The sequence below is a fragment of the Trichomycterus rosablanca genome, chromosome 16, assembly GCF_030014385.1.
Source record: "Trichomycterus rosablanca isolate fTriRos1 chromosome 16, fTriRos1.hap1, whole genome shotgun sequence".
Classification (NCBI taxonomy): Eukaryota; Metazoa; Chordata; class Actinopteri; order Siluriformes; family Trichomycteridae; genus Trichomycterus; species Trichomycterus rosablanca.
Genome location: NC_086003.1, coordinates 26,451,104 through 26,476,871, shown reverse-complemented (window position 1 = coordinate 26,476,871; position 25,768 = coordinate 26,451,104). Strand labels below are relative to the sequence as shown.

General features: G+C 41.0%; 1 protein-coding gene across 4 annotated transcripts in view; it reads right to left on the bottom strand.

Moving 5' to 3' along the window:
* ncam1a (neural cell adhesion molecule 1a) overlaps nt 1-25,768 on the bottom strand; it is a 388,457-nt gene that overhangs the window by 27,869 nt on the left and 334,820 nt on the right. For all 4 annotated transcript variants that reach the window (XM_063012025.1, XM_063012022.1, XM_063012023.1 and 1 more), the window contains 2 exons: nt 1,617-1,741; nt 851-1,031 (listed from right to left, as the gene is read on the bottom strand). In XM_063012025.1, coding sequence (XP_062868095.1) covers nt 851-1,031; nt 1,617-1,741 — 306 coding nt within the window. The remainder of the gene's footprint in view (nt 1-850; nt 1,032-1,616; nt 1,742-25,768) is intronic.

Sequence of the window (25,768 nt, the reverse complement as noted above, 5' to 3'; positions counted from 1 at the left end):
CGCAGCAACTGACACACGCCCCCTCCGATACGTGTGCAGTACCGACTGCATCTTTTTACCTGCACGAGGCGAGTTCATATGCGAATCAGCCCTGTGTACAGAGAGCCACACCCTGATCAGCATTATTCCTTCACTCTGTGCAAACGCCATCAATCAGCCAGCAGAGGTCATAACTGCATCAGTTATGAGGTCCCTATCCGGCTCCTCACCCTAAATGAACAACAGCCAATCGTTGTTCATTTGGCCGCCCAGCCCAGCCGGATGGCAGAGCTGAAATTCGACATGATGTATTCATGTAGTGGGTGCGGCCCGGTAATAAATGGTTGGAGACCTCTGCGCTACGCCACCTGAGTGGCCTGCTTGTTAATTTATAATAAGTACACTAATGTCAGGAAAAGCATCCGTGTGCTACATTACTGCCATGTTCACTACATTTAAAACCCTTGGTAATGTGAAATCCAGTGATGTATTTGTTTATTTTAATGAGACAAAAAAACTGTCAGTTTTTGGTCAGCTGTCAACTAATGACAGTCGGTTATTAGTTAAAAATAATTGGCGAAATTTGCATCCCTTAAGCCCTAACGGTTATACATCATCTCTCATATAAATAGACCTTCCTGGCAAGTGTCAGTGGGTTCATCCTGAAGTCTGCCCACACTGCTAAAGCTACACCAGTAATGAACTGAGATTTGAGTGTAAATATGGCCAAGCCAACCCCCGGATCAAGGGTAATCTGGGGTCAGGTCGGGGAGGGTTTGATCTTGGCGGCTGCTAACCGGTGCTGTTTGGCAGAGGCTGTGGTAGGAATCAGGGGTCAGGGATTGGGGGTAAGAGTCAGGATGAGCGGTACCTGGGGTGACGGTGGGCTCTTCTGAGGTCCTGAAGGAAAGGACGCCTGGCTGCGAGCGGCCCTGCTGGTTTTCTGCCACCACGTGAACCTCGTACTCTGTGTTCCACTCCAAACCTCTCAGCACCACAAACTCGCTGCCATTAGGGAGGCTCATCTCCTGCATCCAGTCCGAGCGGTGTTTCTGTTAGAACAGAGTCAGTATGGGTTATACCAGTTATACCAGTAGTTCTTGTTTTCTTATTTAAAATCAAGATTAGTATTTAGTGAAGTTTAGATGGTTTTAGGTCTTTATTTAATCTATTTATTATCATTTTCTTACCAACTAAAAATTTTGTCAAAAATTAAACAATACTTGTACTTTGCTCAGTCCAGTCCGGTTTTCCACTGGCATTAATGCCAGATCATTTATCTCTTTCTGGACTTTCACCCGGTCTCGCGGCACTTTCAGGCCTCATGAAGGAACCCCCCGGCAGAGTGAATTTCCCCAGAGATGGCGTGACATTCCTTTTCCAGAGCATTACTGTCCCCAGCTTTTTTATTTCAGTGTGTTTATATTATATTTGTGTTATTTTCAGTGTATAAGTGTCAAAAACAACCCCATTATTTTACATGAGCCTAAAATCTATATGGGGAAAAATACCTTGAAACAACTCCTTTTAAACTCAACGCCACTCCCTGAACCAACTGCTGTTGAGTTTCAAGGTACCACTGTAATTCAGAAGGTGAGATGCTGCAATCAGATCTTTTCATGCTCCATCATACTCACAGGTCTAAAGCGCACCAGATACTGTTTGATTGGTGAACCACCGTCATCCTGCTTGATCCAGTTGATCCTCAGCTTGTTGCCTATGGACTCCTGTCTGGCTTCCAGTTTAGGAGGATTTGGTTCCCCTGAAGAGAACATATAGAGTTAGAGGAGCAGTGTGGGTTTAGTGCTATTATTCTTACCCAGGCCGTGAATGACACAGGAGGCTAAGCTAACACCATTATGAGATGAGTTACGAACTATGTTAATCATTCTAGTGTGAGAGAGCATCCGCCGTTGTGAACCGCTGAGAGGGTCACGATTAAACGGCTTTCATCAAAACGATGTGAATGTTTTAATGCTTTTGGCTGAATGTTAACAAGTACGTGTTCAACTAACCTAAGCGTGTGTTTAAAGACTGGACAGGTGTTTTAAAAACAGTAAATGTGAAGAATTTAAAGCGAAATCTGAAGCTGATTACAGCTGACTAAGCTATCGTGGTAAAATAGCATCAAGCGTTTACTAAACGTGCTCGTTTGTTCTTCATTTTTATTAACTTGAAGGCATCTTTTAAACAGTCCGTTTTCTTTAGTGAATGCAAGGAATCGAAGAGAACAGTCCTACCCAGAGGAGCGCTCCTGATCCCACACAAATATCTAAGATGCATCAGGTTTGATCTTTCAGACAGGAGGAAACTGAAAGCTCATTATTCATTACATCGAATACCAAAACTGACTAATGTTCATAATGAGCAGCACTAATGAAGCTTTACAAAATTATAATGGCTAATGGATTTAAGTCTAATTGTTGATTTAAGTCATAATTCTGCATACACTTATAGCAAACATTATATATATTAAGGTCTTGTAATTTTAATAATTAATGACTGGAAAACAAAAAAGCAACTAAGATAATTATTAAGTGGTGACATTTTTCTTCAAATCCTAATTTCCTTCTGGACTCATCTGACAAAAACACACCTTTCATACTTTCAGTCCATCTGAGATGAGCTCGAGCTCAGACAACTTGGCAGTGAATTAATACACGGCTTCCTCACTGCCTAACAGAGTTTCAGGTTGTATTTCTTGATGATGGTAGACATTGTTAAGTGACAACAGTTTTCCGAAGTACTCCAGAGCCCACGTGGCCATATTTAACACAGTAGCATGATGGTTTCTAATGCAATGCGATCTAAAAGCTCCAAGTTCACACACTTTCAGTGGTTTGGAGCCTTGTCCTACACTGACTGAAATTTCTTTAGATTTTCTGAATCTTTTTACAATATTATGTACAGTAGATGGGAAACACTTGTATTATTTGCAATTTTTGCAAAAAAATAAGTGTTCTTTTTGAACAGATTGGAAGGTTTGTACAAAGTAATTCGCCATGAACGAGCTTTGCTTGTAATGACTGCGTAATGACTAGATGGCGCCCAGCTGTTCAGAATCTCGACGCTGGTGTGCTAGCGGAATATCCCGCTGTGCTACCTGGGCGCCTTCATTAGTTTAGTAAAAATTTTTTATTGCATTTTACAAATCATTCCAACTTTTCCAGACATGGGTTTTTTATAATGTCATAACAATGTGGCATTGTTATTTAGTTCCTCATTAGTGATTACCTAAAGCTGGTGACTTCTCTGTGCCTATATAAATAGTTTAACTGCACCCATTGCAAAGTTCATGGAACAGTTGTCTTGTCAAAAGCAGAAGGAAAACTTGAACTATCACTTTATGTTATAAGCTTTACATCACTGTATGCTTTGTGGCTGTTGTGAAGGGATGAAGTACTTGTAAGACTCCAAGTCAATGGCAATGTGAAGCTGGTTTGACTGTGGACAGTGTCCAGCAGCTTGTAATTTACAGCAGACCTCTATTTCAGTGGTTCTTGGATTCCTGACCATGGCATGTGACTACTCTTCCACGTACACACTGAGATTGTTTGCAAATATAATACTTGGACCTGAAGTTGCCTAGAAAGGACTTTAAATGACATTCCTAACTTCAACCACTTCCTAAAATCTGTATAAAACGTTCTATATTTATTTCTAGTTTATTGCTTGTGGCTCAGCCTAAAAGGCACAGCCTTGTTTAGGCTCGTCACCAGCTGTAATTAAAAATAATAAAATATAAAGGAATAGAGGAATTAACAGGTAAATAAAAATAAGTGTATGCAAACGTTTGACTTCAACTGTTAGAAATCATGCCAGCTGGCCTTGTTAAACATATTGTAATGGTAAACATGTGCCAGTATTTTCTTTGTGAGCTTTTGGTTTACAATAAATTCCCATTATACAGCTGTTGGATCTAATGTACCAGTTATTTTTTGGTAATGTTTCCTCCTAGCATCGACACTATTTTGTATTCACACTGTAATCTAACACTGTTTTATTCCTGCAGTGATTGTTGACAGTTGAAATTGTGCTGTATTATTTTGCTGGGCATAACGAGGCCTGGTGTTGAATCCTGGGCATTAGTGATAGTGCCCGGCTCCTGGGAGAGGCGGGCTGGGACGTGACTGTTACAGGCTCGTAATGAGGAGAGGTTCGGAGTGAGAGGGCACCGTAATGTAATGTACTCGCAACGGGAGCTTGTTATCTCGCCGAGTCCGCTGCTAATGACAACGGTTCCTTAATTATCTTTCACACTTTGATTGGTGGAGCTCCTTCATTACATTTAATAATACGAGCGAGGGGCGAGGGCAAGCTGGGTTAAGTGTGAGCTGTTTGTGTGGATTGTTAGGCAGCCACCTGTGTCACACCAGGGACCTGGGAGGAGATCGTAACTCTGCTGGATTAATTATCACAGATATTTTTTAGCCTTAAGCTATTAACACTGAACGTAACGTTGTTCAAGCCGCCAGCTTATGCACACAATACTCTCAATTCGGACATGAGTGATGGGATGGAAGAACTGGAGCTTGACTAAACATCTGCATGAATGTGCTACTGAGATGGAATGAGTGTATCTAATATTCATGACCTTAATAAAATACATCAGTACCCCTGTGTGCAGTGTAATAACATTTTTAATAACACTTCCTAGAAATCCTAAACTTATTATAGACTATAAATGAATGTATAAATTATTTTATAGCCAGAAATATCTGGACACCTGACCATGAGCTTGTATGAATACTAAGCAGCCCCTGTTTGCAGCTCTAAAATTCTCTGGTCTCATCTCACATTTTGTAGGGTGTTTGTGGAAATTTGTGTATGTTGTGTATAAGCAAAAAGGTCTGATTTGCGATTGACGTTTAAATTCATCTTAAAGATGTTTAGTGGGGTTGAGGTCAGGGCTCTGTACAGGCCACTGAAGTTGCTCCACACCAAACCTTTCCTTGGTGGACTTTGCTCTGTGCACAGGGGCTTCGTCGTATTGGAACAGGAAGGCATTTTCACAGGTTTTTTTTGCAATTTGAGCTCCGCTGTAACAAGGAACGGTACAGGAGATCGTTTGTACCAGCAGCGATCACTCTGTATAACACTTCACTAGTTCGGGACATCATCGAACACTGAGTTACTATCAGGATAGACTCATGGAGCATGATATAGCACTCTGTTTCTGAAGACTATATTACACATATATCTGATCATATTTACTGCAATGAACACTTTACACCAGTTTAGTATATTACGTATTACATATCTCATCTAACATCTAACAATATTTACTGTCAAGATACTTTTACATTTTTTATATTACATACTATTAAGTATAAAATATTTTAATACTTTCTACTTTAATACTTGTGTACTTTAATACTTTTTGCTTTAATGTATCCTGAGCTGCTGTAATAACTGACTTTCCCTATGGGATTAATAAAGTTATCTATCTATCTATCTATCTGTCTGTCTGTCTGTCTGTCTGTCTGTCTGTCTGTCTGTCTGTCTATCTATCTATCTATCTATCTATCTATCTATCTATCTATCAATTGAGGGTTAAGGGCCTTTCCTAGGGGCCCAACAGTGGCAACTTGATAGTGGTAGGGCTTAAACCAACAACATTCTGATTACTACTTCAGCACATTAACCACTGAGCTACCACTGCCCACTTTAACACCTGAAGTCAGTTACTAACAAGGAGTGTCCACATACTTCTGTGTATAGTGTATATGAATCATAGCTTCAAATGCCCAACATAAGCTCATAAGTGGTTACTGTTAGAACCTGAATACATACTAGATGCAAAAAAAGTATTGGGACATTCCTAGTTTTTGAATTCATAAGAAATTCCAGTGTCCTGCACAGAGTCCTGACCTCAGCCTCACTGAACAGCTTTGGAATGAACCAGAACATCAACTGAGGCTTTCTTGACCAACATCAGTGCTCAGCCATACAAATGCTCCTTTGACTGAATGGGCACAAATTCCCACAGACATACTTTAAAGTCTTGTGAGACGTCTTTTAATGCTCTATTTTCATTTTCTGAAATAGGATGTTCAACAAGCTCATGTTCAGGTGTCTAAATACTTTTGACCATATAGTGTTTGTATATACATAGAGAGGTAATAGTACATTTTTGTGATGTAAGTGAAGAGCCTTTGAAATGGTTTGCACCCATTTTTAGATTGTGGACGGTCCTTACTATACTAATATACCTCACAAAGGGAAGAGGAGTTTTTAAAGCACTGCAGGTATTGAAATTAACTTAGTAAAACCCACTTTACTTCAATTCTTTAATAACTGATGTTAAATGTTCTAAATAGATAATATTATGTTACCTAACCTGACATTTTGCACTGTTATAGCTACAACTATTCAGGAACATTTATACAATGTAAGCTTAATAACATATTAATATAACAATGTATATGCAGTCAAAAGCAATCAAAATCAATTAAAATGATAAAGTGATTAGTATGAGCATGCAGGAAACGTTAATGTTAACCACAAATTAGACAGAATACCAGATAAAACCATATTATAAAAATGTATACACCACAGTTGGTAGAAACGTATGATTTGATGCTGAAATTAAAACTGGGTTAGTAAAACAGACAGCTGTTTGAAGAGATGGCTCAGTTAAATGGACATTAAAGATCTAGTCAAAAACATCATTCAATATTGGGTTAATCAACATTCAGAGTTTTCCTGATGCTACAAAATAAAAGGTTTGATGGTTAATACAGAAATAAATCGACAGAATCATGCTCTACCATGCAAGAGTGCTTACAGCCTTTCATCCACATCAATCAAGCAAGTAAATAAAACACAGAATCATCAGAATCCAAATCATTCAATTCATCAAACCAGACTAGATGCATTTCCATTATCGGCCGTAGTGCACACTGACCGGTGGACTGGACATACAGAGCACTGAGAGAGCAGCAGTGTGATTTTCTACATCAGCATACAAGAGTACCGAACAACGACAGTGCAGACAGACGACACAGCAAACAAGACATGCAAGAGAGGGAATCATGGGAAAGTGGAGACCGGACCGGGACAGGACGCAGGTCTGAACAGAAGTGTGTGTCAACCTGTGTGCATGCAACAATGAATAGTAAAAGCGATGTGTGTATCGTAGAGTGGATGATCTGGTCGAGGGTGTCTTACATAATGGTATGAATGGTGCACATTAGGGGTGGAATAATATAGTTTATAGTAATATAGCAGTTTTAATTCATCATAATGTCTGGTTACATTTCCAGAAATAACTATCCATGTACCAACCCAAGCAAGTGGGAGGGTTTAATTAGTTAATCTAGAGAAAATGTACAGATTTCAGTACATCAGAGGTCTGTTGCACTCTAGATAAAAACATTAAAACCAGTTTTAAGGACTCTTTTTTTGGTCACCAATGTTACTGTAAGCAATTTGTTGGTGTTTGGTGTTGTAGCTGTTATTAATATTATTATTTTAAACCCATCTGCTAGTACTTATTTAGTATTGTAATCATTTAAAGGAACGCTCTGCAGAAAATAAAGCATTTTCGGATATAATATCACATAAAAATATTCACGTAATGTTTGGAGTCATCTCTGGGAAAGGCATTGTTTATTTATTTATAAAAATGTTAACGTCATGTTTTACACACTTTGGTTACATTCATGACAGGACAGGTAGTTACTGGTTATACAAGATTTATCAATTCAAGTTTTAATGTCAAACACAGTCATGGACAATTTTGTATCTCTAATTCACCTCACTTGCTTTGTGTCTTTGGACTGTGGGAGGAAACCGGAGCTCCTGGAGGAAACCCACATAGACACGGGGAGAACATGCAAACTCCAAACAGAAAGGACCCAGACCGCTCTACCTGGGGATCGAACCCAGGACCTTCTTGCTGTGAGGTGACAGTGCTACCCACCGAGCCACCGTGCCGGCCGGGACAGGAATTGTTGTCCTATTAAAGTGTCCATTTACATTTATAGCATTTAGCGGATACTTTCATCCAAAGCAACATACAATTGTAACTGGTTACAGTACAATGCATGGTTGAGGGTTAAGAGCCTTGCTCAGGAGACTGAAGTGGCAATTCGGTGGTAAAGGGGCTTGTGATTACTAGTCCAGTACCTTAACCACTAAACTACAGCTGCCTTGGTGTGCAAGGTTTATATAGATAGAATAGAATAGATAGAATGCCTTTATTTGTCATATATACATATACAGACATACAATACTGTTCTATCATCATGTATCCAAGCTTGTTTGGAAGCTGGGGTCGGAGCACAGGATCAGGCACTGTGCGGTGCCCCTGAAGCAGACAGGGATAAGGGCCTTGCTCAGGGGCCCAACAGTGGCTGCATGGCAGAGCTGCGATTCGAACTCTCAACTTTTTAATTGATAGCCTAAAGCTCTACCCACTAGGCTACCACTGTCCCATATACAGTAAGCCTATTTTTGGGTGGTGCTGGACCCCCTATGACCCTGATTAGGATGAAGCCATTATTAGAGATGAAAAATGGATGAATGAATTTTTCACTGACATGCATTTTGTAACAACAGCGGTGCTGCTTTTTATTACTTAGTTTCCATAATGGAATAAACAGTAAACGCATGTTTTTATGACAGATATTAATTCAAATGTGTGTCCACTGATGGATCCTGGAGGTTTACCAGCCAACACACTCATTAAGAAAGAGTTAAATGCTTTAACTTTAAAGATTTAGGATTTTTTTTTTTCTAATTAGCAGAATTATCACACCCGTAATGCGTGTTAAAATGAAAATAAATGTAAAATGAAGCACCAGTCATTATTCCTGCATAAGCCTGAGACTATATAATACAATAATAAAATGACCAAAGAGAATAAACCCATACAGTTTTACACAAAATCTAATCTCAATAAAAGGTATAGGCTGAGAAAATTTAAGTTATTGGATTTTAAGCCCTTTTGGACTCACAGATCAATATGAATCTCAGCAGTAGGATATTAACAGAACAGAAAGATTGTAGGAGCAAAGAAAATGACATGCTCTCTTCTATATTTAATATAAATGGTGCCTATCGCTCAGCACCGGCTGATTTTAAAGCATATTATAGCGCTGGAGTAACTGGATTAACGTTCTGGCACAGGGCCCGACTGTCCAAACTGTTCAATCCATCCAGGACACAAGTGGGCGGTGTGGTGTGGTGAGAATAACCGCGACCTAAATGAAATGAAATGGTGCGTGAGGTTGGTGGTAACGGGTGAATGTTTTGATAAAGAAACAAAAATTACCTTCTGTTCATCAGCGACGGCGACATCGTCGGCACCATGCAAGAGCCACATGACAAAGTCACATGATACGCACGTGCAACATTGGTGGAGGGGAAAATTGGGGAGGTATGTGGGGAGGCGAAGGGGGGGTTCACATGGAAAATACAAAACATTGGAAATCAAATTACACAAACGTGAAACGAAAAACACAACAGTGTGTTAACAGAAATACAAACACAAGGACAAACGAAAAGAGAACATAAATATAACACATTAAACATTAATTATACAAACCGGGAAAATATTACAATCCATAAAACAGTTTTAGGACCTTAATTTTAGAAATCATATCATGGTAAAACGTAAGTGTGGTGCAGCAATATTTCTGAAATTCACTGAAGCCGTATAATGAATAAAAACGTAGGGGTTTTTTTCCCCTCCCATTTCTCCCATTTTCCTCCCAATTTAGCGTACTCAATTTGGCTTCCGCTGCTGAGGGATACCCGATTGCATCCGAGGAGAGCACGCCGCTGTATACGCCTCTTCTGACACGTGTACAGCCCTCCTCTTCTCGCCCCTGCACTCTGCACAGGCATCTCTTCCACCAATCAGCGTCCTTACACAGCGTATGAAGAACCACCCACCCACACATAGTCCGGTCGTCCCACCCTGCAGATACGGTGGCCAATTAGTATCTGCTGCAGGCACTGCCAATTATGCCCGCCAGATGGCGCCCAGCCGACCGGTGGCAACGGCGAGTTTCGAACTGAGGAGTTCAGAATCTCTGCGCCGGTGTGCTAGCGGAATATCAATCTAATATAATAGATAGAATGCCTTTATTTGTCATATACACATATACAGACATACAGTACTGTTCTATCTTTGTGTATCCCAGCTGGTTTGGAAGCTGGAGTCGGAGCTGGGGTCAGCCATTGTGCGGCGCCCCTGAAGCAGACAGGGTTAAGGGCCTTGCTCAAGGGCCCAACAGAGGCTGCATGGCAGAGCTGGGATTCAAACTCTCAACCTTTCAACTGATAGCCCAAAGCTCTACCCACTAGGCTACCACTGTCCCATATACAGTAAGCCTTGCAACTAGTATTTTTGGGTGGTGCTGGACCCCCTATGACCCTGATTAGAATGAAGCCATTATTAGAGATGAATAATAGATGATTGAATTTCTCACCGATGAGCATTTTGTAACAACAGCGCTGGTGTGCTAGCGGAATATCCCGCTGCACCACCTGGGCGCCCAAAATGTAGGTTTTTAATAATCAACATTTAATCAATTGGTTGTTACAGTAAGCAACAATACATTTCTAAAAGTACCACCTGATGTTAGACAGAATGATCAATATAATATCCTGCCTAGCCCTGGTAATCAACTATTAATAAGTTAGGACGTCAATCCCCACAGTTTTAAAGCTTACTCGAGTTTAAAAAATCCATTACAAAGAGAGAAATGTGATCCCAAACTGCTTTATGAATTCCTTTCACTCACAACACAATTTCCCCGACTGAAAACATTTCAATGAGCTGGAAGGAATAAATAAAAGAAACCATATAAATAAGAAAACATCGAGAATAATAAATAAAACAATATAGGTCTGATGGTTTGAGCTTATTGCATTTTATCAATGATACAGTAAAGCCAAGCAGAGGCGGCGGAAATGGCAAAAAGTACATACATATTCTAGAATGAGCAAACGCAGCAGTTAAACACTGAATTATGAACATGAAGTGTTTGTTAGGACAAAGATGGAGAAGTGTAAGTGTGTGCTGTGTATGATAGTATACAGCCGTATACTATCAGTCTTTATTACCGTATACTATCAGTCTTTATTGCTTGTTTCACAGAATACAGAACAAACCTCATACAATATCAGTGTGATTGTATAAGGCAGAAAACAAACATCATATCAGACTTCATGATTGAAAATCCAGTCATGAACGGTACTTACCTGTAAGATTTTGCACATTTGTCTTTACTGATAACCGACCGTCATTAATCAACAGTCATAAATCAACCAGCAAGCTTCTAGTGACCATCAAAATATTAAACACATTACTTAGTTTAATGTCAACACATCTTTTTGCTTAATTTAATAAAAGAAATCTCCCCCACTTGTCAGAACGGAACACCATCGTAAGCTGAAAATATCGTAAATCAAAGACAGTACTACGGTAGCCTAACTTAACCCTAGCCTACACAGTCTGAAGTCTCGAATTGGTGATCAGTGATTTGTCGATTTTCCCAATATTTTAACATTAAGCATTTAATATACAGTAGCCCCGTGAATACTGGAGAAGCTTCATTATAATAATAGAAGTTCTTCTTCTTGTTCCTCAGCCTTTGTCCCGTTTCGATTACGGGGTCGGCATCTCCGGCTTCTTCCCGTTAGGGATCGCCAGTGGGATTTGGCACAGTTTTTACGCCGGATGCCCTTCCTGACACAACCCTCCTTATTCATCCGGGCTTGGGACCGGCACTACAATGCACTGGTTTGTGCATCTAGCGGTTAGGTATCTATAGGACATTTGTAATGGCTAGACAACTGGGTCAGAGCATCTTCAAAACTGCAGCTCTTGTGGGGTGTTCCCGGTCTGCAGTGGTCAGAATTTATCAAAAGTGGTCCAAGGAAGGAACAGTGGTAAACCGGCGACAGGGTTTACCAAGGCTCATCGATGCACATGGGGAGCTAAGGCTGGCTTGTGTGGTCCGATCCAACAGACGAGCTCCTGTAGCTCAAACTGCTGAAGAAGTTAATGCTGGTTCTGATAGAAAGGTGTCAGAATACACAATGCAGCACAGTTTGTTGGGTTAGATAGGTGGTCATAATGTTATGGCTGAACGGTGTATCTTATTTGTCAGTACTGTACTCACTATAAATGTCTTTGTACACTGCACACTAATTGCACACTTAAATGGGTTTGGATAACTATAACCACAACGATGCTAACTGTGCTGATCACTTTGTAGACTGAAACATTGTAGGCTGTCATCGTAACCTCGAAATATCGTAAGTCAACAGATCGTAACTAGAGGATCATCTGTAGTTTAACAGTGTGTACCTGGCAGTAATGTAGAACGCAAGCAACATAAGCAGTATATTGTATATTTTTAACAAAGAAAGATAGTATTGGGTCAGGAGGCAAAATATCGGGCCTCACAGAGGGCAGCATTTCATAGTAAAAGTCACGAACTACTAGAGTGAATCGGCTTGTGCAGGCGTCTCAAACACCCAGCATAGGGTGGAATTGCAGCAGGAACCCATTCGACCGTACTCTCTCAGGCACAGCCATCATTGTCTGTGTGGACATCTAGCCGGTAGATAGGACAGCCGTGGACAGCTGAACCATCTGAGTGCCTAAATGTACTGTCTTAATATGTTAATTTAAATTTAAGGATTGTCCTGACCAATATATTAAGCAATATGCTAATCCATTAAAATGCTGTAACTCCATTTTAAGGTAAATCAGCACTTTTCATGCCTGATATGCATCTCATTCCAAAAGCAGATTAATAAAACACCTTTAAAGGCGAGTGCTGAGACGCTAAAGAGCTGTGATGTTGCTCAATTTGGTTAACAAGGCGAGGGCAGTCCTCTTGTTTTCTCAGATCAAACAACATGCAACACACTTCATTAATATATGCTAATTAAAACGGCTCGAGCATCATGCCGCCATAGCAAACGTTAAGTAAGGAACTTTTCACACAGCAATAAAATAAATAAATAAATAAAACAACTTCAAACATCAGAGAGATTATAAAATCAAGCTGTCAGCCCTGGATAACCTGTAGAAACCTGCTGATGTGGTAAACATCCCTGGGTGAACATGGTGTGCGATAGTGAAATGAACCACTCTACAAGCTGGGTTAGTAATGATCTTCTACACAGGCCTGAGGGAATGAGACAGGTCTCGGTTCCTCAGCCGTGATAAACTATACGGTCAGTTTCTCTGTTTACTACAAGTGCTCTCGGCCTTTATCTCTACAATTAACGTCGAGCGCTGTGAATTTTAATAGTCTACGTGAGACACGTGAGTCTATCAGACAGATCGGAGGGAGTAAACACTGCACACCGCTGGTATACTCACTAAGAGCCGTAGTGGTGGGAGGATTTGGGGTTGGAGTCACTGTCGACACTGGAAGATGGTAAGAACATGGTGAGGTACGCTGGATTTAAACCATAATACTGACAATACTCTAAATAAATGGTGTTTATGATTCAACACGACACCTAAATAAGCGCTTCATGACAGGTAAAATAAACAGACCAGCTTTATAGTAGAAGTTCTAATAAGTTACATAACTTATATGTTTATAAGACTGTATGAACAAAGTATGACAACATGCTGTATAACTAAAACAATAAAAATCACTTGTTGTCTCTTTAAATGTTTATACTTTATACCAAACTGCATCTTCATTTGTACCCACAGGCCCTGTTGTTGTAGTATGTTATTATGCGGGAACTTGTCTATCTATCTATCTATCTATCTATCTATCTATCTATCTATCTATCTATCTATCTATCAATCTATCTATCTATCTATCTATCTATCTATCTATCTATCTATCTATCTATCTATCTATCAATCTATCAATCTATCTATCTATCTATCTATCTATCAATCTATCTATCTATCTATCTATCTATCTATCTATCTATCTATCTATCTATCTATCTATTCGTCTGTCCGTCCGTCTGTTCTCCTGTCCATAAAGAAATGGTTTGACTTTTAAAACCCAACAGCCTGTACAGAGCACCAACTTTAACCCCACTAAACACATTTGGGACCAACTGTAAGCCAGGCCTTCTGGTCCAGCATCAGTGCCTAACCTCACAAATGATCACTTGACAGAATGGTCAGATGTCCACATACTTTTGGCTAAAAACTGTAGAATTATTTTGCATTCTCCTGGACTGTACTTAGTCTGGACTGGTGGAAAACAGAAAGCTACAGAGTGTGTAAAAGCTAAAACAGCGTATAGATCCAGTACTGCAGGCGCCTGATGAATGAAGATGATGCGTGTCAGAAACAGAGTGCTCTCTTACAGCTTTATGTGATTTTTAAGGCAGCTGTCATGAATCATTAGGAAACTTTTTGAACATTATTTACACTCCACACGCCGCAGTAAAAGCAAACCGCTGCAGCTCTTTATAGATCCACCGGTGGGGACACGAGGCCGCGCGGGATCGATTTTCCTTGATCAAAACACCTGAAATCTATTAAAGAAGAAGTGCAAGTCTGACCCGAGAAGCTTTGAAGTTGGCGCTTAATCCGTGTTCATGAATCATTAAATGGATTCAATACATTTTATCATCCCATCCACATTTCAAACTTACTTCTCTTTCCAAGACATCCAATAATCATTAAATATTCACCAGATCTTTTTTATATAAATACAAAGTCAGAATATTTTGAGAAAGTCATGTCATACCACAAGAACAGTTACACCAAAACTGCTCATCAGATAGTTATGGTGATTAAGTCAACTCTATATACACTATATTGCCAAAAGTATTCACACACCCATCCAAATCATTGAATTCAGGTGTTCCAATCACTTCCATGGCCACAGGTGTATAAAACCAAGCACCTTGGCATGCAGACTGCTTCTACAAACATTAGTGAAAGAATGGGTCACTCTCAGGAGCTCAGTGAATTCCAGCGTGGTACCGTGATGCCACCTGTGCAACAAGTGATAGCTCAGTGGTTAAGGTACTGGGCTTGTAAACAGGTTCAAGCCCCGCCACCACCAAGTTGCCACTGTTGGGTCCCTGAGCAAGGCCCTTAACCCTCAATTGCTCATTGCGTAAGTCGCTTTGGATAAAAGCGTCTGCTAAATGCTGAAAATGTAAATGTAAATGTAAGTCCAGTCGTGAAATTTCCTCGCTACTAAATATTCCACAGTCGACTGCTAGTGGTATTATATAAAGTAGAAGCGATTGGGAATGACAGCAACTCAGCCACAAAGTGGTAGCCATGTAAAATGACAGAGCGGGACAGCGGATGCTGAGTCGCATAGTGCGCAGAGGTCGCCAACTTTCTGCAAAGTCAATCGCCACAGACCTCCAAACTTCATGTGGCCTTCAGATTAGCTCCAGAACAGTGCGTAGAGAGCTTCATGGAATGGGTTTTTCATGGCCAAGACGCTGCATCCAAGCCTTAAATCACCAAGCGTAATGCAAAGCGTCGGATGCAGTGGTGTAAAGCACGCCGCCACTGGACTCTAGACCAATGGAGACGTGTTCTCTGGAGTGACAAATCACGCTGGATGAGTCTGGGTTTGGCGGTTGCCAGGAGAATGGTCTGACTGCATTGTGCCGAGTGTAAAGTGTGGTGGAGGGGGATTATGGTGTGGGGGTGTTTTTCAGGAGTTGGGCTCGGCCCCTTAGTTCCAGTGAAAGGAACTCTTAATGCTTCAGCATACAAAGAGATTTTGGACAATTTCATGCTCCCAACTTTGTGGAAACAGTTTGGGGATGGCCCATTCCTGTTCCAACATGACTGCGCACCAGTGCACCAGTCTCTGCGCAGGCTCCATTATTCCCCATCTCTGTGCAGCCTCCATTATCCCCCATCTCTGTGCAGACTCCATTATCCCCTTGTCTCTGCGCAGGCTCCATTATCCCCCATCTCTGCGCAGACTCCATTATCCCCTGTCTCTGCGCAGGCTCCATTATCCCCTGTCTCTGCGCAGGCTCCATTATCCCCTGTCTCTGTGCAGGCTTCATTATCCCTTGTCTCTGTGCAGGTTCTATTATACCACGTTTCTGTGCAGCCTCCATTATCCCCTGTCTCTGTGCAGGCTCTATTATCCCCCATCTCTGTGCAGACTCCATTATCCCCTGTCTCTGTGAAGGCTCTATTATCCCCCGTCTCTGTGCAGGCTCCATTATCCCCCATCTCTGTGCAGACTCCATTATCCCCTGTCTCTGTGAAGGCTCTATTATCCCCCGTCTCTGTGCAGGCTTCATTATCCCTTGTCTCTGTGCAGGTTCTATTATGCCATATCTGTGCAGCCTCCATTATCCCCCATCTCTGTGCAGACTCCATTATTCCCTGTCTCTGTGCAGACTCCATTATCCCCCATCTCTGTGCACTCCCACCCTCAAATGAGCCAATCATTGCCAGAATAGACGCCTGACCTGCCAGGAACAGAGCTGAGATTCCAGCTCACTGTCTGTGCTAGAGTGTTTTACCGCAGCGCCATCCAAATGCCTTAAATCTTGTATTTTAAAATCAATCTAAGCTAACCAAAGTCGACTATATAACTTAATGGTTCTACTGCTACAGACTTAAGCAGGATCTTTTCGCTCCACCTTAAAACTGGATTACCACAGTAGAATAATTGCCTGGGAGAACATTATCACCAACGACATTATTATCTCCTCTCCGCATCAATCTTCCTCCAGCGTCAGAGTGAAGGATGATGTTGCACTACAGTAAATCAAGAGCTCCGGTGTAAACCGATAAGCTTTTTGAGAGGAAGGTAATAATATAACAAGAGGCAAAAAAAAAATATCTCCTCTTTTCCCTGCCAGGAGTCAGTCCTAATAATATGAAAAAGCTCAGGCTGTTAGAGAGCTCAACGTCTGACAGACTTCAAAACGAAATTCACTTAACCAGGCTGTGCTAGCATAATAAGCAGCGCGTAAGAAATGTATGCAGCCAGCTGGTCCACTGATGCCCTGCAGTTCTGAGTCACTGGTGAACGTACAGAGGAAATTAGAGATCTAAAGCGATGTGGGCACAGAACTGCACTGACCCCGATCTGAACCCTTTTTACTTATGGGATTTGCTGCAACTTCAGACTGTAAGAAATCTTCAAAAGGATGTAGGTGGTGCGCGTGTGGCACAGTAATCTAATACACGAGTCATGTATTAGAGTACACACCATGACAAAGACTCAAACCCTCAAAAATAAAGAGCCTATTTAAGTTTGAGAAGGTATAACGGCGTCTCCTAGTGTCTGATCAAGATGCTGGCGATGCTGATGGTGAAAGAGTAGAGTAAAGCATAGCATGTCTCTCCAAATACAATCACAACAACTTTGCTAATGAAAGGTTGTTGCTGACAACTGTCAGACTTTTCTGTTGATATTGTTAACATATACAGTGGAACCTCAATTTAATGGACCTCAATTTGTCAGACCGAGACCAACAGTTCAAACATGTCCACTAGCTGGCGCACGTCTCTCTGTTTACATGAGCAATAGACTTTGTTTTGTTGGGAGGCTCGCTTTGTTCTCGTCTTTTTCTCTGTGTTTTATGCTAAATTTCGCTAATTTTAGTGCTTAGTTCTGCACCAGTGCTGCTCCAGTAGCCACCAGCAGTTCTTCAGACTCAGAGTAATAGAAACTCTGAGTCCCCACTATAAGATCACATAAAAAAAACATCTCCACCACAAGGTAAATAAAATTTCTCCCCAGTAGTACAGTACACCAATATTAATATTTATTTAAAGGTTTTACATTACGTATTCACACATCTATTTACGTTGTTTATTTTACTGTTAATCATATGTGCATGTTTAGCACTTTTGCAAACCCTAGTGCTGTGTTTTCGTATTCACACCGCGTTTTTGCACCTCCTGGAAAAAAAACCTTGTTGTTTCAGACAATCACATTTTACGGACCAGTGCTCCCCCCTTTTAGTCCATTAAATCGAGGTTTTATTGTATTTTGTTAATTTGCTTGCCATTAAAAACAGGCTAAGCTAGAAGTAACCTCTGTTTGTAATGCAAATCCTTCAGTTAAAACCTAAACACTACTCAGTACTGTATACATGCTAGATATGCTCTCTGACCACTTTATTAGGAACCCCAGTACACCTGCTAAATATTAATTACTTATCCAATTCAAAATTATCTATCAAGTAATTAGCAGCTCAATGCATTAAATACACTGTAAAATCGTACATAAACTGCATCTCCCACAATGTGCCGATTTTGTGACCCGCAAAGTGACCACATCCCACCACTAGATGACAGTGTTTACACATCACATCAGCGTTTAACTGAGGCGGTTTTCCAACAAGTGATGCTGAGAAATATTTACAAATAATCATAAAAAATGTACAAGATGAGAAAATTGAAGCAGAAGGAGGAAATTTAATGAAAGATGGATAATAAAGTGCTTCAAGAAGAAAAACCGGTACGTCTCTTGTGCTATGAGGCCGTGTCTGTGGTAAAGGAGGACAATATAAATGTAGATATACATTATAAATATACAGTATAAATTTGGCATTTTACACCAAACACAGAATTTAGCCTCCAAGAAAAACAAATTGTCCCAGACTGCAATCACAGCAGGATACGTTACAATCGGCTCTTTAGGGGCCAACATAATGCAGATGTGGCCCTCGGTGAAAATGAGTTTGACACCCCTGCATTAAATCATACAGTCACATTTATTTATAAGGATTTAAACATCATGTTTTACACACTTTGATTACATTCATGACAGGACAGGTATTCATCAGTTTAAGTCTTTAATGTCAAACACAGTCATGGACAATTTTGTATCTCCAGTTCACCTCACTTGCACGTCTTTGCACTGTGGGAGGAAATCGGAGCTCCCGGAGGAAACCCACACAGACACTGGAGAACAGGGAGAACATGCAAACTCCACACAGAAAGTACCCAGACCGTTCCACCTGGGGATCAAACCCAGGACCTCCTTGCTGTGAGGCGACAGTGCACACAGTCACAAATCAAAAAATTCAGTTAACGTTCACATCAAACATCATCCGGCTGTTGGTGTCAGACAGGCTGGTTTCACCTCCTGGGATTTTCACAGAATGGTGCGAGAAAACCAAAACATCAGGTACACGACAGTTCTGAGAAACAAAACATCTGTTTATAAAAAAGGTCGGAGTTAAAAAGCCGGACTGGATCAGGGTTACAGAAATGCTACAGTAACACAAATAGCCAGAAAAGAGCAGGACACTAAATAAAAAATAAAAACATTAAAGCAGCTCGGCAACAACAGCAAAAAATCAAATTCCTCTCTGTCAGCCAAGAACCGGAATCCAAGGCAACAGCGGGCACAGGCTCAATAAAACCGGACAGATAAAGAATAAAGAATAAACCAGGCAGACAGATAAAGAAATGCTGCCTGGTCTGATAAATCCAGATTTCTGCCATAACTTGCAGATTGCAGGTCAGAATGCGGAATAAACAGCATGTTTTTGTCTGACAGGATTGAAACCAGACGTGTTTTAGTTGTTGTTGTTGTTGTAGTCCATCTGCCTTAAGGTTTGATATACTGTAAATTTCATTTATTCTTTTTACTTTCATTAGTCAATTTATCCTGGTCAGGGAAGCAGGAGGTCCGGTTCCACCAGAAAACACTGTACAGGGAAGCAACCAATCACAGTGCTTCAGGCATCCTCGCCCTCAGATAGAGCCATTCATGTCTGTGTAGACCAGGGGTGTGAAACTCATTTTTACAAAGGGCCGATCCTGCTGTGATTGCAGTCTGGGACAATTTGTTGTTTTTCTTGGAGGCTAAATTCTGTTTGGTGTCAAAATGCCAAATCTATACTGTATATTTATAATGTATATCTACATTTATACTGTACTCCTTTACCACAGACACGGCCTCATAACACAAGAGACGTACCGCTATTTACTTTCCCATCTTTCATTAAATTTCCTCCTTCTGCTTCAATTTTCTCGTCTTGTACATTTTATGATTATTTGTAAAACGCTGATGTGGAAACACTGCAATCTAGTGGCGATGCAGTTTATGTAAAATTTTACAGTGTATTTTAAGACAATCATACGTCTTTTAAGCTCTCATGGGCCACATAAAGTGATGTGGGGGGCCGGATTTGGCCTGCGGGCTTCGAGTTTGACACGTGGTGTACACGGTCGACTGACAGTACATCTGCACTGCCACTTAGTGGATGTTTTGTAATACTTAAACCAGTTTGGTTTAGTCTGGTAACAACAACTGATGCCACAGTCTAATGAATTAGGGCACCCTAATCACATTTTTTACGCAAATGTGGCATTTATTTTACATGACTGGCTAATTAGATAAAGAAATGAGCATTAGCACATTTTTAAAATAAATGTTTTAAATTTTTTTCAAATTTTTTTGGTTAACTAGTTAAGACATATACTTCGGGATAGTGCAGGGTTAATTTAAAAAAAACAAAAACATATACAGTATTTAGCAAGTACAGCTTAAAGCTATCCTTTATTCCCCTTTAAGATCTGACGGGCAAATCTACAAAATACAAAAATATATATTTAAAAAAGGTAGAAATGAAAAATTTAGTATGTAAACTGAGAATGGCATTTTGCTTTAAGCCCTGGAGGGTGTGGTGAACACTGGAATACTGAATGTTAACATTTACACATAACATTTACAGACATCCATTTTTCTAACCTGAGTAAATAAATTAATGCATCATTTTTAATATTCAGTGTACCAGAAATACTGTATATCAGAAACTCACTGTTGTTCTGCTTTTTACTTTTTTTAGGCAGAAATTTGTACTAATTAGCGCAAGCTTCAGGACACAGACAGACTTTATGAGCCATAAAAGAGCTTAGAATTAAAAAGGTAAAAACAGCTAATTGTAAGAATTTGTAAGGCAAGACAAGATCTAGAACCTCAGGAAATATACATCGATCAGCCATAACATTAAAACCACCTCCTTGTTTCTACTGTCCACTTTATCAGCTCCACTTACCATATAGAAGCACTTTGTAGTTCTACAATTACTGACTGTAGTCCATCTGTTTCTCTACATACCTTTTTTTAGCTTTCACCCTGTTCTTCAATGGTCAGGACCCCCACAGAGCAGGTATTATTTAGGTGTTGGATCATTCTCAGCACTGCAGTTATAATGACATGGTGGTGGTGTGTTAGTGTGTGTTGTGCTGGTATGAGTGGATCAGACACAGCAGCGCTGCTGGAGTTTTTAAATACCGTGTCCACTCACTGTCCACTCTATTAGACACTCCTATCTAGTTGGTCCACCTTGAAGATGTAAAGTCAGAGATGATCGCTCATCTATTGCTGCTGTTTGAGTCGGTCATCTTCTAGACCTTCGTCAGTGGTCACAGGACGCTGCCCATGGGGCGCTGTTGGCTGGATGTTTTTGGTTGGTGGACTATTCTCAGTCCAGCATTGACAGTGAGGTATTTAAAAACTTCAGAAGCGCTGCTGTGTCTGATCCACTCATACCAGCACAACACACACTAACACACCACCACCATGTCAGTGTCACTGCAATGCTGAGAATGATCCACCACCCAAATAATACCTGCTCTGTGGGGGTCCTGACCATTGAAGAACAGCATGAAAGGGGGCTAACAAAGCATGCAGAGAAACAGATGGACTACAGTCAGTAATTTTAGAACTACAAAGTGCTTCTATATGGTAAGTGGAGCTGATAAAATGGACAAGAAAATATAAACTAAATCAGTTTTAAAATAGTAAGAGCAGTAAGATTTGGTGAAATATAAAAGGATTTTAAAATAAAGATAATAATAATTAATGGATAATAATTAATAAACCCAGATTTCATGATTCTGATTTCAGACCAGATCAACAGCTTTTAGTAGAAGCTTTGGCGACTCAGGATGGAGAAAGAGGAAGAAGAGAAGGAGGAGGAAGAGGAAGAAGAGGAGGCGGATGAGCTTTGAGCTGGACTGACAAACACCGAGTGTTTTCGAGATGATGAAATGGATCAAGCTGTGCAGAAGTAAAAAGCTCTGATGTGGGTGAGCGGATGGCTCTTATCGCAGGGTGATGGCACTCTCGGACCGAGTGCTCCGCTCACCCCGGACTCGTGCACGTCCTGCAGCCCCAGACAAGATAATAAGCTACAGCGGGAAGGGCCAACGTGAATCCGTCCATCTCTGGTGTTTCATGCATCATAGGATAAACATGAGCACAGGATGAGGGCTCCGGCTGAGCTGTCGGTCCTGATGGAGCTGTCCTCCGCTGAAGCTTATCGTGCACTTCAGTTCAGATTACTGCTCTTTTTACTGCCTGTTTTTTTGTAGTCAGTGACAACTGTATTACAGTTGGGGTGACTGCATCCTTCTGTTCTGTTTCTGGAGTTAGAGTCCCTACCTTAATATGCTCTAAAGCACACCTGGGCATTGTAAGGCCTGCGGGCCACATCCGGCCCTTTGGCTGTCCTCAACCAGCCTGCATGAGGTCAGTGATGATTAAAAACCAGACGTAAATAAATTTACATCACCGAGCAATACAACAAAATTGTTTTTATTTTAAATTTAGGTGAGTTTCGCATTTACGTGTGTGTGAGTGTATCCAGCAGAACTGAGTGCAATTGATAGAGACACTGCCCTTCAGAAAATTCACTTGCCCACCTTTGCTCTAAAGGCTAGTTAACACTGCCAGTATTTTTATGCTAAATAGCTGATGTTTTTAAGTTTGACAGAAGAACTATACATGCCTTTACAGCTAGGACACCCAGAGCGCTGACTCTGCTTGCCACATGGACGGATGACATCTCTGTCTCCCCTGTCAGTTAGAATGACATTAGCTAATCTTTGACATTAGTCTACGTCTGTAACCTCATGTATATGGAAAAGCTTGCTGCAAGACGGGCTGTTGGGTGAGAAGTCGCGGTAAGCCAGGGGTAAAATGGGACACAGTTAGTAAAAACTGGAAGAAAAAGACTTGAGGTTGGAAGGTGTTTTAATGATAAGGTGTTAGAGCTATGCTAAATTAAGACACGTTCACTGCCACAGGTTTATAATCGCTGCTGTTAGAGTGCTTTTTTATTCTTTAAAGCCCTGTTAAATGTTTAACTGAAGCTAACATTACCGTGCCAGGGTAACATGACTGTGACAGTGTTGTTTAAAATAAAACCACCATTAAACTCTTGCACCATTACAAAAAGTGGTTTATCTCATTGTTTGCAGTTAAAAAGCTACCACAAATTCAGTAAAATAAAATCTAATTAAGACATTATGCATACCAGCAATGCAAGATGAAGCGGAACTGCACTCTCCAATGGAAAACGATAACATCTTTGCCACAAAGTCTTTTTGCGACTAATACAGTACACATTTTAGGGCATACATGGACCTTTACCTCAGTTTTCCCTTCTCTGAGAAAATGGCCTCATTCCTCAAAATAAAGGCATGAATTCTCTGAGAAAAACACCAAAGTCCAAGGTTCCAAACAATTGGACATTCGTCACCAGACAAATTGGCCTTGGATACAAAGCTTGAAGTGAAATTGGAAAAAAATCCACAGACCCCCACATATTCCTTCACCATGCTTAACTTGGCCTGGCAGGTGGAGGAGGTGCAGTTGGATGGCTTCAAAGCATTCCCTGTGCCATAATCCTACTATTACTAATACTTGCTACACCTGGAGACAGTGCTTTATAAGCCCTTTGTTTGTCATTGCTAATAGCCCTTTATTTGCCTGTGTGTACGACATGCCTGGTTGCATTTGTTGCAGTGGCGATTTCTCTAAGACTGCAAGGGAAGCTCAGCTTCCCCTAAAATGTCAAAAATTAAATGGTCAAATATGTACAGTTGTGTTAACATTTCATTGACTACAAATGCCTTAGTACACGTTCATCTCGAAGACGAGTTCGTTCAGAATCAGCTACTTATCACAAATCGACTGACTCGAACTTCTCATACTTTCCCGTAGCGTCAATGCATTTGCCCGTAGAAGCTGAGCATCTATTCACTTCAATGGGACTGCATGGAAAGGTTTTTATCATTGCTTCGAAACTCGCCGGTCATTGGATAAATGCCACGATTTTGTCCCACCCCCGGACGCTGAGCGTCTCTGGGGGTGAATGGAGCTGTGGGCGGGTCTGGACGCTGAGCTTCTGCAAGATGATTGGAGGATCAGTCGAAAGGCTGAATCCCGTTTTGATTGACAGCTATTTTGAGATCTACACCTTCACTTAATCACTGGGAGCTTCAGTCCCAGTGGACGAAAGACAAACTGCAACCCATTTCAGGCCATTTTCTTGAAAAGGAACGGAGGGCAGAATTATGTATAAATAAATTGACAAATTTTATGATGTAAGCCGACAATGAGCTTCCCCTCTTTGAAAGACCAGCAGCCGCCACTGATTTGTTGACATGCCTTACTTCTCCCGATAGCCTTTTTGCTAGCTTTGTATTGTTCTGGTTTCCGAGGGTCCACTCTTGTTCTAAAGTTTTGCCACTAGCTGTTTGTTGGGTTCCTGTCTGGATCTCTGGTGAGTATTCGGGTTGTAACTCACTGGTGGATTGAGTAGCTGGAGAAGCTGCACCCGGAGGCTCTTTGGGTTCTTGGCAGATACTATCCCTGTTTTTTGTGTGTCCTAGAACTCACATGGATGTGCCAATAATGCAGTACCCTGTCTTTTCTATCTTTAAACTGTGGCTTATCATTTGGTTTGGTTTTGTCTGCCTCTAGCTTTTACTTTCACTGTTATTTTTCTTGCATTTTGTTCATGTGACTTTGGACCAGTCCCTTCTGACCTTCCCTCCCTCTAACAGAGCTAACTGTATGTGTGTGGGCACCCAGACAGGTTGATGGATCTGTTGAGACTCAACATATAGAATACAACCTATAGGATCCCCCTAGTTTCTACTTGACAGTTTAAATATTTCTGTATGTTTAATAATCTGGCTCTTGTTGAAATAGCAGATGAATTCACACTTCAGCATTAACAAGTGATGTGTGTCCTGCTTAGGCACCCCCCTCCCTCACTAAGTGTAAATGTACAAAAGTAACTGTGCTGCTCTACTTAGTAAGTCATATAAATTGTATATCTTGTACTACAAGGTTCACATACTTTAAGTAAACACAGAGGGAGAAATTTTTAACTTACACTGAGGTCTGAGGATGTCCTTAAATGTACATGATATAATTCTTGTGGTCTGCTAGTAGCCTACACTGCATACAGCGCAAACGTAAACCCCCTTTTGAAACCCAGGTAAGACCTTAGCTCCACTTTACACATCATTTACCAGAAAAAGACCCTATCAGAGATGTCTACAGCCCGGAAGACCTGTTAATAGATTTAGAAACGAGGAGAGGCTTTGGAGCAGTGGAGCCTGGGGGCAGCTCTTGCTTTAAGTAGTTTTAAGGAGCTGACCTACAAAACCCAAGCGTACAGAGAGGCGTCGTATTGGCAGCGGTCGGGTGACTTTATCAGGCGACCACAACGTCTCACTCTCTGCTGGGAGAGACCCAGATCCTTCCTTACACTCGTCTATGATGTGCCATCCATCAACCTTAAAGTCCTGGTAGCACTGAAAGCTTTATGGAGAGGATCCAGGGTTTCTGTGCAGCAGCGATTACGCGCCTCTCTGTTACGGTTTACAGAGGTGTTGGGATGAAGGCAAGTGGCACAGAGGCAAAGTCAGTTTTTCATGCACTGCCGATCACACCCACAATTCTTCATGCAGGTTTTTACTTTTCAATTTACCGCTTCTGACAGCAGTGTCTTTATTGTAAATGACATCATTTATTACCCCATTCGATTGTCAAATTCAAGTGTTCACCACTTTACAGCA